The 14409-nt window shown below is 37.5% G+C and overlaps 2 protein-coding genes across 9 annotated transcripts in view; one reads left to right on the top strand and one right to left on the bottom strand.

Moving 5' to 3' along the window:
- The first annotated feature begins 1822 nt into the window (after positions 1-1822).
- On the top strand, positions 1823-5990 carry LOC136258525 (mitogen-activated protein kinase kinase kinase 10-like). The gene is made up of 3 exons (XM_066051841.1): positions 1823-2685; positions 2758-2853; positions 4841-5990. Exons 1-3 carry the CDS (start codon positions 2131-2133, stop codon positions 5831-5833), a joined length of 1644 nt encoding a protein of 547 aa, XP_065907913.1. The 5' UTR covers positions 1823-2130; the 3' UTR covers positions 5834-5990.
- Positions 5991-8892: 2902 nt separating this feature from the next.
- Positions 8893-14409, bottom strand: part of LOC136259014 (ubiquitin carboxyl-terminal hydrolase 45-like) — a 41812-nt gene continuing 36295 nt past the window's right edge. For 6 of the 8 annotated variants that reach the window (XM_066052413.1, XM_066052417.1, XM_066052414.1 and 3 more), the window contains 4 exons: positions 11854-11898; positions 11774-11806; positions 10111-10290; positions 8893-9441 (listed from right to left, as the gene is read on the bottom strand). In XM_066052413.1, the coding sequence (XP_065908485.1) occupies positions 9061-9441; positions 10111-10290; positions 11774-11806; positions 11854-11898 (639 nt within the window). In that variant the 3' untranslated portion in view covers positions 8893-9060. The remainder of the gene's footprint in view (positions 9442-10110; positions 10291-11773; positions 11807-11853; positions 11899-14409) is intronic. The other 2 variants (XM_066052418.1, XM_066052419.1) reach the window with 1 other exon arrangement.

Raw genomic sequence — 14409 nt, 5'->3', positions numbered from 1 at the left:
AAATCCTAGAGATATCATATCCTCGCTACCCTACGAGTTGGAAAGCATTGGGCTAAGGTGAGAACTAGTAATATACCGGTACTTTATTCGCCAATCGTTTCCATGCTAGCGTTTCAAATACGGACCACATCTCTATATCACAAAGTTAGCTACTACTCTGCATGAAGTATCCACTCTACAATTAAGCAAGCTTTTATTAGGCCTTTAGTAAACTCCATAATAATTCTATAACCAATTCAGTAGCGCTGATTAAAACATTAAACTCGTACAACCACTTGAATATATAGTGCATGCATGGGAATGTAATAACTTTAATAATCTAGAGAACAATATCTGCATGAAAAATGTCACATTACAAGCACATGGATGAGAGAGGGAGATCATGTGCAGGACGCTTGGTGCAGGATCACCAGATACAGAACTACGTGCACACACACATACATAAGTAATATTATTACTTACCTACCCCTCACACTAAAGCATGAACAGCACTTACAACAGTTTGTGGGTGTGTGCAACAAAGTTCAACACAGCAGAAATATACATATTTGCAATTATACAATCAACATTGCATATGTATCAAATACAGTAAACTATATACCATTAAGGTATAAGCTAGCTCACATATGTTGTAAATGCATGTGAGATCAAATGTCATTTATGCTCATACATGTAGCACATAGCTGTTTACATTTTTATCACATTTACTGCATATGTAAACAACAGAGCATTTAATGTTCACTTATATTTCATTAATGCTCAAACATAGATTAAATTTTAATGAAACATGAAACAAACATATTGCAAACTTGTGTTGCATATAAAAGATATTAAATGTACAACAGTTAGACTTGTTTCATAGAAAAAATTTTTTCCTCGTAGGATTGACTGCTATTACAACTTCGCCATTCATTGACAAAGTGCTAGTTACACAGATGTCAATTATTCTCTCAAGTGGAATGAAAGAAGCTGGGCCTAGTGGTGTGAACATATCAGACCAAATCTCTATTGGCTTCATAAAAGAATGTCTACAACTGTGTTCTTGAAACTATATCTTACAAATGTCATTTTCATCTCAACATGATTATCAACATCATTTCCTACTTGCAATCTCTGGCTATAAAAGTATTCTACACGCCAGCTGACACTACAAATCTGGTGGGCTGCCGGAACAGTAAGCCGCCCTGACAAAATATTTCCGCCGGCTGCCGGAACAATAGCAACTTCGTTTCCCAAAATTGGTAATAATAATAATTTGGTATACACCCTGGGGATAAAAAGACGATTGGTATCGAGTACAAGACAGCGCCGGATTTTTCAAAATAAGGTTCATTTCCTTAATGCTTAAGCTACAGTTTGCAGGTATTAGCTACCGGTATACACTTCTGTAACTTCGTTTGTGATGAATCGGAATCATCTCTTTTATAATTGTCTGGATCTCTTAAGACCTTTTCTCCCACTTTCTAATACACCGCAGCCAGCTATTAATAGCGACTATACTATTGTAGAATAATTCATAACACGTGCGCAATTTTCTTTAGCCACACCCATCTTTTGTTTTCCAATAGAAATGGCTTCTGGTGAAAATTTTCAAGGTCTAGTTATGAAGGGAGTTACCAAATTAGATCACAAGGAACTGGGACGAGGGGCTTACGGGAGAGTTTTCGCGGTCAAATACTGTGAAACGATATGCGCTGCCAAAGAGATCCACTCCATTCTGGTCGAACAGGTGGGAGACGTGGAAATGAGACGAACAGTGGAATCGTTTATGAGGGAGTGTCATCAGTGCAGTACACTACGTCATCCAAACGTCATACAGTTCCTGGGTATTTATTATCCCTCTGTGGGGGCGGGTGGTGTACAGGGAAGGATGCGGCTACCAGTAATGGTTATGGAGATGATGGTGGATAGCTTGACCTCACTGGTGGATAAACATGAGAAGATTCCTGTCCATATAAAATTTCAATTGTCCATGATGTCTCCCTTGGTCTATGCTACCTTCACAATCATGACCCTCCCATTGTCCATCGAGACCTCTCCCCCAATAATGTCTTATTGACGGCACATCATGTGGCAAAGATCAGCGATCTTGGAGTGGCCAAGGTGATAAAGGCTAATAGTAGAAAGACAATGACTAAAGCTCCAGGAACTGTTGACTTTATGTCCCCTGAAACACTAACAAAACAACCAGAGTATGGCCCTCCCATGGATGTGTTTTCTTTTGCTGGGATAGTTCTCCACATATTTACCCAACAGTGGCCTACCCCATCTGAACAAACTCTGTTTGATCCTAAGACTAGAAGAAAGGTGGCTTTGTTGGAAGTTGAACGTCGTCAGCAGTACCTGGACAAAATGAGAGGAGAGGCTGAAGTATTGAGGCCACTGGTGGAGGAGTGTCTGGATGATGATCCTGCTGTGAGACCGACCATAGCAGCTGTCTGTGAGAGGATCAAAGTGAACAAGGATGTTTATATGAAGGAGTCCCCACAAGATTTTATCACTCTACACCAACAAGTGGAGCAGCAGAAGACTGAGAATGATCAGCTGAGAAGTGAAAATAACCAGGTGAAAACAGAAAATGAGTTGCAGAAAAGGCAGGTGACTGAAAGGGACATACAAAATGAGCAGCTGAAATCTGAGAATGACCAGATGAAATTTGAAATTGACCTGTTGAAACAACAGCTGGTGAGTGTTATTGGTTTTGTTAATTATCATTACCATTATATTAACTCTTGATTATTGGTCTTGTTGTTTTAGTCCTCCACAAGGAGTGTACCAACACAACAAGTAGCCAGTCAGCGTAACAGAGTAACTTTAGGAGGACCAACAACAAAGACATCAAAATTGAAAATAGTAAGTCACTAATGTTAGCACATAGCTACTCTATAGTGGAAAATGTCATGTGTGGAGGATAAAGTTTATACTCATGTTAATCCATAACCATTCAATACTACACTTAAACACTGTCATTTACCAATATCAACAGATAATGGTATAATACAGTGTATTATGGTCACCAGTATGCCAAGCGCTTCAGACACACAAATATGCAACAAGCATTTGACGTGGAATTACATAATTACTTTGTGACTGCAGTTGGATAGTGAACAACAATTCTCACTTCCTTGCAGAGCCTGCCACATTATATGGCTTGCAATCATTTTATTGAGTGCATGTAGACAGGTTATTAAGATTGTGTAGCTAACCAGCCTAAATACTAGAAGATAATACAACGGCATTGTGTGCTTAGAAATATAGCCAAAAGAACAACAACATTATAGCCCATTGTACACCATTAATCAAACAGGCTTGTTTAGTCAATGATACAATCACGACAACATTGTAAGTTTATCCCAACTGGCTGAAGTGGGTAAGTAGAATTCAAGGAAAACGGGACGGGAACAGGAATGACCCACTGAAAATTCCTGATAAAGGTCATCATGCAATATGCAGGTTGAACAGGTTGGATTTTACAGCACAATGTTTCTTTGCAGCCTTGCTTGGATAGTTTCACTAAAACGATTGAAACTTTCTAATAGAGCAGTCACCTGCATTAAATACTCTAATAGAGCAATCAAGAATGTTTTGTTAACACTATCCTATCAGGGACCCACATTGATGGCCTGTGAATTGATGGGCTATATCTGTCATAAATTAGGTATATAGACTAGCTAAGTCATCAACATTGAACTCTTTTGAAACCATAAACATTGAAATATTCAACTATTAACCATTATCTGGAAGCAGCAGGTACAGTTTTTGATCCCTGTAATAGACACTGTCAGTTAACTAGAATACTTTGTGAATTCAGTTTTCATCACTATAGTAAGAAGTCATACGATGGGAGTATGTATGCAGCACCGGTATGCTTGTCAAGCTGAAGTGGCTCTAAGAGGAGCCCATGCACATGCTCCAAAAGGAGCCCACATGCACGACTGCTTACATTGTCCTCAGTCTCCTCATTGGAGCCACACACCTACACATACTGCAGCTACCACATACCCATCATGTGACTTTTTCCTGAGGTTGTAGGTACAATTTCCCACATCTATATGTAGGCACTGTCAGTTAATTAGAATCCTTTTAAAACGCTATAATGGTTTAAACTTTATCGTTTCAATGGAGTAACTAACTTTCAGTGTTGATGAATCAGCTAGTCTATATACCTAATCTATAGCCTATCAATTCACAGGCCATCAATGTAGGTCCCTGGTGGGATAGTTAACAAAACATTCTTAACTGCCCTGTTTGAGTATTTTTAATGCAGGTGAATGTTCTATTAGAGTGTTTCAATCAATTTAGCAAAAGTATCTGCGAAGAAACATTATGCAACCTGTATGTTATTGCAAGATGACCTTTATCAGGCATTTTCTGTGGGTCATTCCCATTCCCGCTTTCCACTCCCATTCCCATTTTCCTTGAATTCTACTTACCCAGCTGAAGTGGCTGTTTATGATTCACACAGGGCAAAACATTTTAGAGTGGTTCTTTCTGCTACCAAAAAGGAAGATGCCTTACTTGTAAATAACAGTACAAGTTTATAGTATTACTATCACTTTGTTTACAAAAGAAAGGATCACTACAAGGTCACCATTTTGTGGCACAATGCAATAAATTAATCATGAATTTATGGGATGTACAATTTGCACTTGTACAGCTTGGCATACTGTCCCTTTAATTTTTAGCATGTGCATGCATAAATGAATTTGTCAGCTACTTAAATTAGGAAAGTTTTGGTTGTCAGATTATGTACAGTAAACTTCTCCATCCATTGTCTAGCTGTATGGATGTTAGATATTGTTATTCACTTTACTAATTACAAATATTATTATCCACTCAGGAGGCACCTCCATTAATGCCAGCACTTACCAGTGGCAGGTACCACATAAAATGGACTCAGCTGGCCAATCTTCCTGCTCCAATGTATGCTGCATATGTCACAGTACAAGACAAGAAGGTCTATGTTGCTGGTGGGAATAGTCCAGTTGATGATGCTAAACATCAAGTATATGTTTATGATGTCAACACTGACCATTGGGATCAGTTACCTCCCTCAGGACACTGGTATGGTGTTCCTCACATCATTGGTGGCAAGTTAGCTATTATTGGAGGATTCCCATCTGCTACTGAGAGGGCAACTAATAAAGTTTCTACATTTGATGAAACTAGTCAAACTTGGTCATCTTATTATCCTAACCTTCTCTCAGTTAGGGTCACGCCAGGGGTGGTTACTCACCTGGAGCATGTTATTGTTGCTGGGGGATACAAGCATGTTAACAACGCACAAGTAATAAAAGATGATATTGAAATCCTCAACTGGATTGTGAATTCTTATTGGCAGAAAGTGTCCATTAATCTGCCTGTGCCAATGTTCATCTTCACTCCCATCATTACTGATGATCATTTACTCATAGTGGGTTATGGTTCTGCTAACAATAGACATTCCAAAAGTGCCTACAAGATACTTGTTGATGATATCACAAGATCAGGTGATCAACAACAAACCAGTGACACACCTACCAAATGGATTACAATGACTGATGCCACTCACTGGTATACAGCCCTAGTCCCCAGCTCATCCCCACCAGTGGTAGTTGGTGGAGAGGATCAAAGTGATACACTAACATCAGATATTGAGATGTATGATGACTCTAGCAAGTCATGGAAGAACATATCATCATTATCATCAACTAGAAAAGGAATAGCTATAGCAGCAGTCAACAACAATGCCATTATAGTCATTGGAGGATATACTAAAGGAGGAAGTGTGGATAATGCTGACTCATCCAGTCTTACTACAGTGGAACTGGGACAAGCTCAACTAATACACTAACTACTAGAGGGTAACATTGTATAACTACTGTATATCTTTGTATGGTGTGTGTACACCACTAATAAGCATACACTGATATTTGTTTGTATGAAAACTTATTGTGTTATTTTTATTATACTTAATAAAATATTTTACATTATTAAACATGTACACAAAACATGAGAACCAAAAATCAGTTAGTTAACTACAAAGGTACACACAATGGTGTTATTACATCACATGAAATAGTAGCAGGATATGAGGGAACTGACAATACTACTGATTAGTACTACTGGTTGGTCCATTCTCAATAAGCAACCAAGGTATTCAACCAAGGTTTATGACTTCTTGGGGAGGTGGCTGCTTTTAACTGCCAAACCATGTTTTCCAATGGCTACTTAGCCTTCTCCTTCTATGCATGGTACTCAAGTATACAAGGTTGTGTTGGAGACTGCCATAAAGCTTTATAAACTTAACACTACGTGCTCTTTAAAAACAGTCCATGTTGGTAGTTCATACCATGAAACATGACAAATACATGTAGCAGTAGAAATAATTGCTCACATATGGCATCACTTGTGAGCTGTTATCTAGAAAGCACAGAAGACAAAGGCTAAAACAGTAAGGAACTCTACCAGAAACAATACTACAAAGAAAACATCAATTACAACAATTGAACTCTAAGACGTGATGTTTAGATTAAGGGAAACACCACTATCAATGCTACCACATGTGAAAACTAGTTTTACTTAGATGATGAAGCAATGCAGCGCTTGCTATAATGGCTACAGGCTTATTTTAGCAGTTTAACTCCTCAAGACAACTCGCACATAAATGATGTCATAATTGACAGGTCATCAAAGGAAGGGGGCAGATTAGGGAGGGGCTTAGCCCTCCTAAAATTATATAGCTGTCATTGAACAATTGTGGTGATTGTATTACACACTATGCTGATGCCTAGCTACCTGCAATTAGAGCATGCAGCCACCCTAATTTACAACAGTCAACAAATACAATATTAATAATGACAGCTAAAATCACCCTCAGATTCAATTTTCAGTGAGAGTCTAAATCTCTAAAAAATTTCCTGGAGGGAGTCAGGGAGGGTAGCATTCCCACAGATCTTCACTGGATACTAATATGAATGTACTAATACTATTGCCTCAAAGATTGAGATACCCTAATAGAACAACCACCCTAATAGAACAGTAAAGTAATATTATTCTGCTAAAATCACTCCTGGATTGTACTTTGCACACTAAGTCTAAGACATGTCATCCCCCCTCCCTCTAAATAAAGGTGTCTCCTCCACCCCTGATCATCAATATTGCTGCACATTAATTTCACTAGAGTTCACAGCACTATTCAACAAGGATCAATTAATAGAGAGTGGTTCCAGAAGCTTCTGAAAATCCGTATCACTAATTATAATTGCTACACTAAAATATGAGATCAACAGCTACATAATCAAAAGTATATATTGGAGCCTACACATACGAAAAATAGACTTTTGCAGTTAATAACTGATTTAAGGTACCCCAGTAAAGCCATACAAGAAGCCAAAAATGTGTTGCATGCGTTAGCCTGATTAAAAATGGGCCATTACAACACATTCAGAGCTGCACACAACTTGTACACATAGTCTATGTACACAATCATTGACTCCAACACATCTAGCAGAAATATCTATATATCAGCAAGAGTTCTTGATATTAGCATTGGTACCTGCCCTACATGTAGTGACCACATTATAACAACAACCTAGCATTAAACATCAGTGTCGCAGTATGCATGTTGATATCATTTTTAATACCACCATCTTGTATACCAAAATGATGGGAAGCATGCAGGTACTCCTGAACCTGCAGAATTGCAGTAGCTAAGCTAAAACTACTAACACACAAGTGTGAACAATGTGGATGGTTCTAGTAGTACCTGTCCTATTATGCAGGCTATACATGTAGTATCATTTGATAAGGACTGCAAAAGATCTGCATGCCCTATACAATGTAGAAGTTGCCATATTGCACATTATACGTTGCATGGGCACATAGCTAATGTAATGGAAACCATGCATTAAAATTCATTGTTGCTTGTAAAATTACTTAATGAATATCTGGCAAAATTGTATTCAGTGAGTGTTTTATTAGAGCAATCTGCCATTTGGCAGTTGTAGCTGTGAATAGATCATTGTGGATAAGTGGTGTACTACTGCTTGCGCTTATGGTAGTGAAAAATATTATAATTTTGTAATACTATATTGTAATGAAAAGCCCATGCCTACAAAGGTCTTATTTCTGGGATAACCGGATACTATATTCCAGGTTTGTCACTTTTAAAGCCATCCTGCAAGTACACTGGAATGATGAGAGCAACTCAGAGCGTACAGATAATTTTAAACAGCAGAGAAATGTGTACGTAGCTACATAAGCAAAGACAACTGTAATATTGTACTACTGTGCATACCTATAATATTATGTCTACCACACAGGTGTAAACTATATCGTGGTGTTAGTATAAAACCTGGCATGTAGGCCATACATAATATGATTAAACTTACTGACAACAAAAAGTCTGGAACCCTGGAAAGGCATAAAATGTACACACAATACAAAAAAAATATGATGATGCAACTCAACACAAGATTAGTTCAACAGCTTTCAATGACACTCCATGATATTAACAATCTAGCATTGACAAACAGGAGATTGCAAGTTTGACTGCCTGTTGAAAGATTAAGTATGCATGGCATAATTTCACTTGCTATGTTGGGTTGCTAGCATAAAATGACCCAAACATCCAACTTTAAGCTGAGCGGATAGAGCAGTATGGTCTTGTAAAAAGTGGAACATAGGTTAGCAATCTTCCTTGACACCTGCTCAGTATTCAACTGTCATGCTTCACGATCAAGTGTATATGTGTAAGTCAAAGTATAGTTAGGTGAGAGCAAATGAAATAAGAAACTTCATCCCATGCTGTAGTATTTCGTGACAAAGCTATAACAGTTCAGGGTCTCGCAGCATAGGTGACCAGTAAAGGTTACTAAAGGAGCACGCAAGGGTTCAGTATAGCACTGGTCATTAATTTATATTAGTACATTTAATTATTTCAAATTTTAAAATAAATACATTGTGTTTTATACTTTTATACCAGTGTAAAATGTCACAGCACTATATGCTACATGCTTAATTAAAAATTACACACTACAGCATGCAAATATAAAAAAGCAGCTTATATCCCTAATAAATTTATTGATGGCGTTTTACATAAAGTAACAAATAAGCTTGAGATCCATTAACATCATCTCTCGTAACTTGTTCTTTCCAAGAGTCACTTGTATGGAACCAATGATGTCCAGATGCTGGTAATATCTTACCAGACTCAAGATCACCAGGAGGTTCCATAGAGCGGTAGTGATAATTGTGATACCCAGATCCTCCAAACCCAGAGTCAGGTTTGTTATTGGCAAAAGTGCCTGCAGCACCTTCTTCGTCATCTTTGTGTTCACTACTACATGTATAACATTTATACTTGACATAAGCTGTGTAGTGGCCTCCATGTAAACTCCCACTGTGTTGTACCACTCCAAGGAGGTCATACATTATTTGCCGGTCTTCTCCAGGGTCAACCTGCAATACACATACATAGCTTTAGGACCAGCATGCTATATAGGAGTCTTCTGTAGAATTTGAGGGCACTCATATTTATGGGACGCCTTTATGTATGTACGTCATGACAATAGTTACAAACACTGGATGTATAACACAGTACTTTTGATGTATAAACCACTGGACATTCTTTAAGCATATGACATATTAATGCCCATAACCACACTTGCCATAACTATACAAGTCTTCTGAATACCAATATAAACTGCAATGGTAAATGCTATTTGTACTGTATGTAGAGATCAACAGTTATAAGTTTACATAAAGGATGGCACAAGGTCGTGTACTATATTAACTTTAATGGTACAGTGCAGTAGCTAATCATTGAAGTCCTGAGATCTATACATGAAGTCTCAGTATTCTTAACAAGTAAGGAGAGCACAGAATTGTGTAGTATTTGTCACAAAAACTAGACAGAAACATGTTACTGGCTTGAATAAGACAGTGGACAATTGCTTGTAGTGTAGAAGCAACAGTCTGCTTATATTTGGTAAAAACAAAAGTTGTTGTTTTCTAAGATTTGGAAGAGTACACTGTGTATGTGTAACAAAGTGACCTACAATCACCGAAACAAAATCACACCTAGTAATTACATTATCTAAAAGATAACATTGAAGCATGCTAACTAACTTCACAGTTGGTTGTACAATATGGAGCCATGTCCAGGTTGCCTGGGAAGTCAATATGAAGGTTGTTCTTCCTAACTGGTATTCCCAGTAGAAATCTCTTCATGTGTAGGATGAGGGCTTGTGGTAGCTCGTGGATTAACAACTGTTTGCTGACTAAACACTCAGCATACTCTGGCTCTTTCTGCGAACAAATCACACCAAGAACAAATCACTCAAATGCAATATTATCATAAAGTACAGTAGCGCTTACTGCCAATTTACTTAACATGATAGAGTGTCATGTAGCCAAGTACAGCCGGTGCAGGTACACAACAGCCAATTGTGTGTATTTTACAGGAAAATGCAGTGGCATAAACAAAGAATAGTACACCTCTGCAATCAATCCAGATGGTTATTGTGGTAGCCAGCAATGGGACACAAAGGAGGACAAAGGTAAATCCATAATGCATGCATTGTAGTTGCTATGGTTGGTGAAGACATGTCTTAAGCCTAAGTAATAAAACAATGATAAAAAACCATAGTCAAGCTATATTTTGCTGAAAGCATCAGTTGAATTTTTTTTTAAAATATTCGTAGAAACTTATTAAAACTGTATGGGGGGTTTCTCTGAAGGCACTTTTGTGTGTTACCTATTCAATAGCATGGAGCTATACATACGAGTGCAAGTTAGGTTATTTCCTCTTCCTGTTGATAACACCATGAACAGTGGTGTAGTGCTTCAGTTATTGGGTTGCATGTTTTAAACAGATAGCTTTATTGAAGCTTCATTTCGTACCAAACCATAGGCTTCAATACAGTCACAACAATGATGTATGCCAAGTAACTGTATTACAGTAACAACAGGATAAAAAGCACAGATTGCTATGTAGCAAACAGCAACCACAAAGAACTACTCATTTCCATATATGGCTAGGAATTCTTCTAAAACAGTTTTTGAGCTTTAGGTTTGTTAACAACTTATTATCTATCTATCAATATTTCTAGCTGTACTGTAATGACTGCTATTATCACTCTATGAATGTAACGTCACTCACTATGGTCACTTAATTAGTTTGTGACATGTTGACACATTTTAGTACCCATAAATTAGGTATCCCATAGCAAAAAACGCATGCATCTTACTATTCTACACCCTCTCACTTAAATTAGAACTACTCCATCATTTTTAATCCAATGGACATAAAATTTTCACACAAGCTACTTTAGTAATTTTGTCAAAGAAGAGCGTTTTCCATTTTTAAATAGCAAAGTTCAGATGATGAATAACATGGAAGTAAAGAAAAGGATTTCTGGGAGTGTCAACCTGAAAGATAAATATGTGATGAATGAGAAGCTAAAAGACAAAAATAAAAACACAATGGTTTGTGCTGTTTAGCATAGTGTATCATAAAAGTATCAAGGCTCTTGTGCGTAAATTGTAGGATTAGTTCTAGTATAAAGGGAAAATCTGTAACTCATGTTCTAAAGCTAATTTAGCAGTTGGGTTTGTACTAAACTGTGTACTAGTGTTAGCTTATATCCAGTAAAAAAGTACAGAACATTTGCTAAAACCATTTGTAAGTTATAGAACAAATTAAATTTCATGGGAAGCCATATAAGCGGACTGTACAGAGCACCCTTAACTGTGAATATCAAATTCACACAAAGGCATTTATGTAACTTACGTTACTTGTCCCGGCAGTCTCAGATGATGTTTCCTAAAATTTCACATTTGAATGTTATTCAAGGATGTATGCCAACTTACTCCCTCTGACTTGTTGGTGGTATCTGCTGGTGAATTTTCTTCCTCCTGTGTACAAAATACAAACTGTAGTGTGCACTTGTTGTGTTAGGCACGGGCATAACACAGTACTTTTGCAACGTGTTACAATATTATTACTTAATGCAGTAACGAAGTAATATAATAGGCCACATTTCTTATGCTAGTAATATCTAATGGATAGTTACTTTACATAAGTAATGTATTACTAAAGTAGTACATTACTACTCGTTACTGTAATATTATTACCTAATAAAATACCTACGTATTATTACTGGTTACTTTAAACTGAAGTAATATATATCCTGTGCCAAAACAGCACAGCTGTAAAAAAAGGCGAGGCCAAAAATGCACAAGTTCATGTTCATGGAGTAATTACAACCAAAAGACATGATATCAAAATCTGGCCAAGAAAGCATTTACAGTATAGGCACTTTTATGCATTCATTTTCTATATGCTTCACATTATCACATCCAGCTTGCTAGCTGCACATGTGTGCTTGCAATATAAACAATACTACTGAGATGATAAAAGATGATTACACTGCATTGTTACCAAAATTAATTTAACTAAAAATTTACAATTGGTTTCTACTTGGCCATCTTTTTGCACTGTATATTAAAATAAAAGATGGCCAAGTAGAAACCAATTTTAGACTCTATTTAGGCTGTTTTGGGTGGGTAATAAATCTCATATACTCCACCTTGTTTTCTAATATACTCCACGCCTTCAGGCACAATATAGCATATGCTCAAAATCTAGGTTTATCCAATCGCTACGCATTATTCACGTGCAGTGATTTAACGAGTGCTATTATTTTGTCACGTGAGGACGCATAGTTGCTATGGCGCTAGTATTATCGCAAGAAAACCAGCCGCTTTCGCCCAGCCTACAGCAGAAACAGCCATGGATGAGGTAAGTAATCTGAGTGTAATGTGAAATAGAGTCTAAAGCAGTTATACGGGCACAATGTGGAGTCTATGGAATTTATAAACCCTCAGGCCCTTAGTAACCCTCAGGCCCTTAGTAGCACAGCCCGGGCCTTCGGGTTTATAAATTTCATAGACTCCACATTGTGCCCGTATAACTATTATGTATATTTTCAGTTAAATTAATTTTGGTAACAATGCAGTGTAATCATCTTTTATCATCTCAGTAGTATTGTTTATATTGCAAGCACACATGTACAGCTAGCTGGATGTGATAATGTTAAGCATATAGAAAATGAATGCATAAAAGTGCCTATACTGTAAATGCTTTCTTGGCCAGATTTTGATATCATGTCTTTTGGTTGCAGTTACTCCATGAACATGAACTTGTGCATTCTTGGCCTCGCCTTTTTTTTACAGCTGGGCTGTTTTTGGCACAGGATATCACTACTTTTTGTTGAATGGAGAACACACAGTTACTGAAGATTGGCTATTATATTACATAGGAGACACTGCATGCATGCATAATAACAGTTTCAGTATCAGATTAGCTAGCTAAATCAGTAGCAAAAGCTACAAGTTCAGTGTTTAGAAGCACTACTAAAAGTGACTTGCTAAGAGAAAACTCGTTCAAACCGTTCAATTTCGCTCAAGGACTCACGTGATATTTTGCGTGATGTTTCACGTGAAAATAAGAACAGGGGGTAGTGACAAAGTCGAGGCTACCATCTTAATGGTTCTTCCTGAAGTGGTGGATTGGTGATATAACTAGTCTCTGTGAGTAAATAAGTGGAGGCGAATCGGCTGCGAGTTGTTGCTGAATGTATGCCTCGGAATGGACATGAAGGCGCTGAATGCATCACACTATTCTCCCAGCGAATTGCCGAGTAAGTTCGTGTATAAGTCATTGTAAACGGATATATAACTACCGTCGTAATTTTAGACAGGAATCCCCCACGCCATAGTAGCTTCCTGGGATTATGCTTTTGTAGGCCAGATCCTTGCAGCTGGCTTGTTCTAGCAGCTGTGTGGGTCAGACCGTAAACAAGTTGAGCTGAACCCTAGTGAGAAAACAGCTTAAAATGAAAGATTTTTTCTCAACATTTCAACCAACCAGATGGTTGGTGGTGACAACGAAGTTGACAAATGCTTCCATCAACAGTTCAGGAAAGGCTACAAGGCTATATACTTTTATGGCTTCCTCTAATGTATGGTGAAATCTTTGGCTAGAAATAATGTGTCAGGTATTTGAATGATTAGCAAGTAAGTCATTACTACAAAACTAATAAGTTAATATTTTTGAGGGCTCAGCTCAATGCGTACATACAGTATATTACCATAATTACTATGCATCAATCGATTGATGTGATGATAATATGTGCAGATCTGAGACAACCATGGACCCTACTATATAGTAACTGGGCAGATATATAGAGTTATGTATACTCTGGTATAATTGTTGAGTGTTGTAGTTTGCCAATGGTCAAAGCTAAATTAACCATTTTAGATAGCTTTTTGTGATGTTGAAGGTGTCAGGCAAACTCCAGTTAGGGGCAGGCAATAAAAGATTATTTTTCAAAACAGGAGAGGAACATGCTTAGGCCCGCAAGG

Source organism: Dysidea avara, chromosome 6 (genome assembly GCF_963678975.1).
Source record: "Dysidea avara chromosome 6, odDysAvar1.4, whole genome shotgun sequence".
Lineage (NCBI taxonomy): Eukaryota > Metazoa > Porifera > Demospongiae > Dictyoceratida > Dysideidae > Dysidea > Dysidea avara.
Note: the sequence above shows the minus strand (reverse complement) of the source record. Positions and strands in the feature narration are given on the sequence as shown.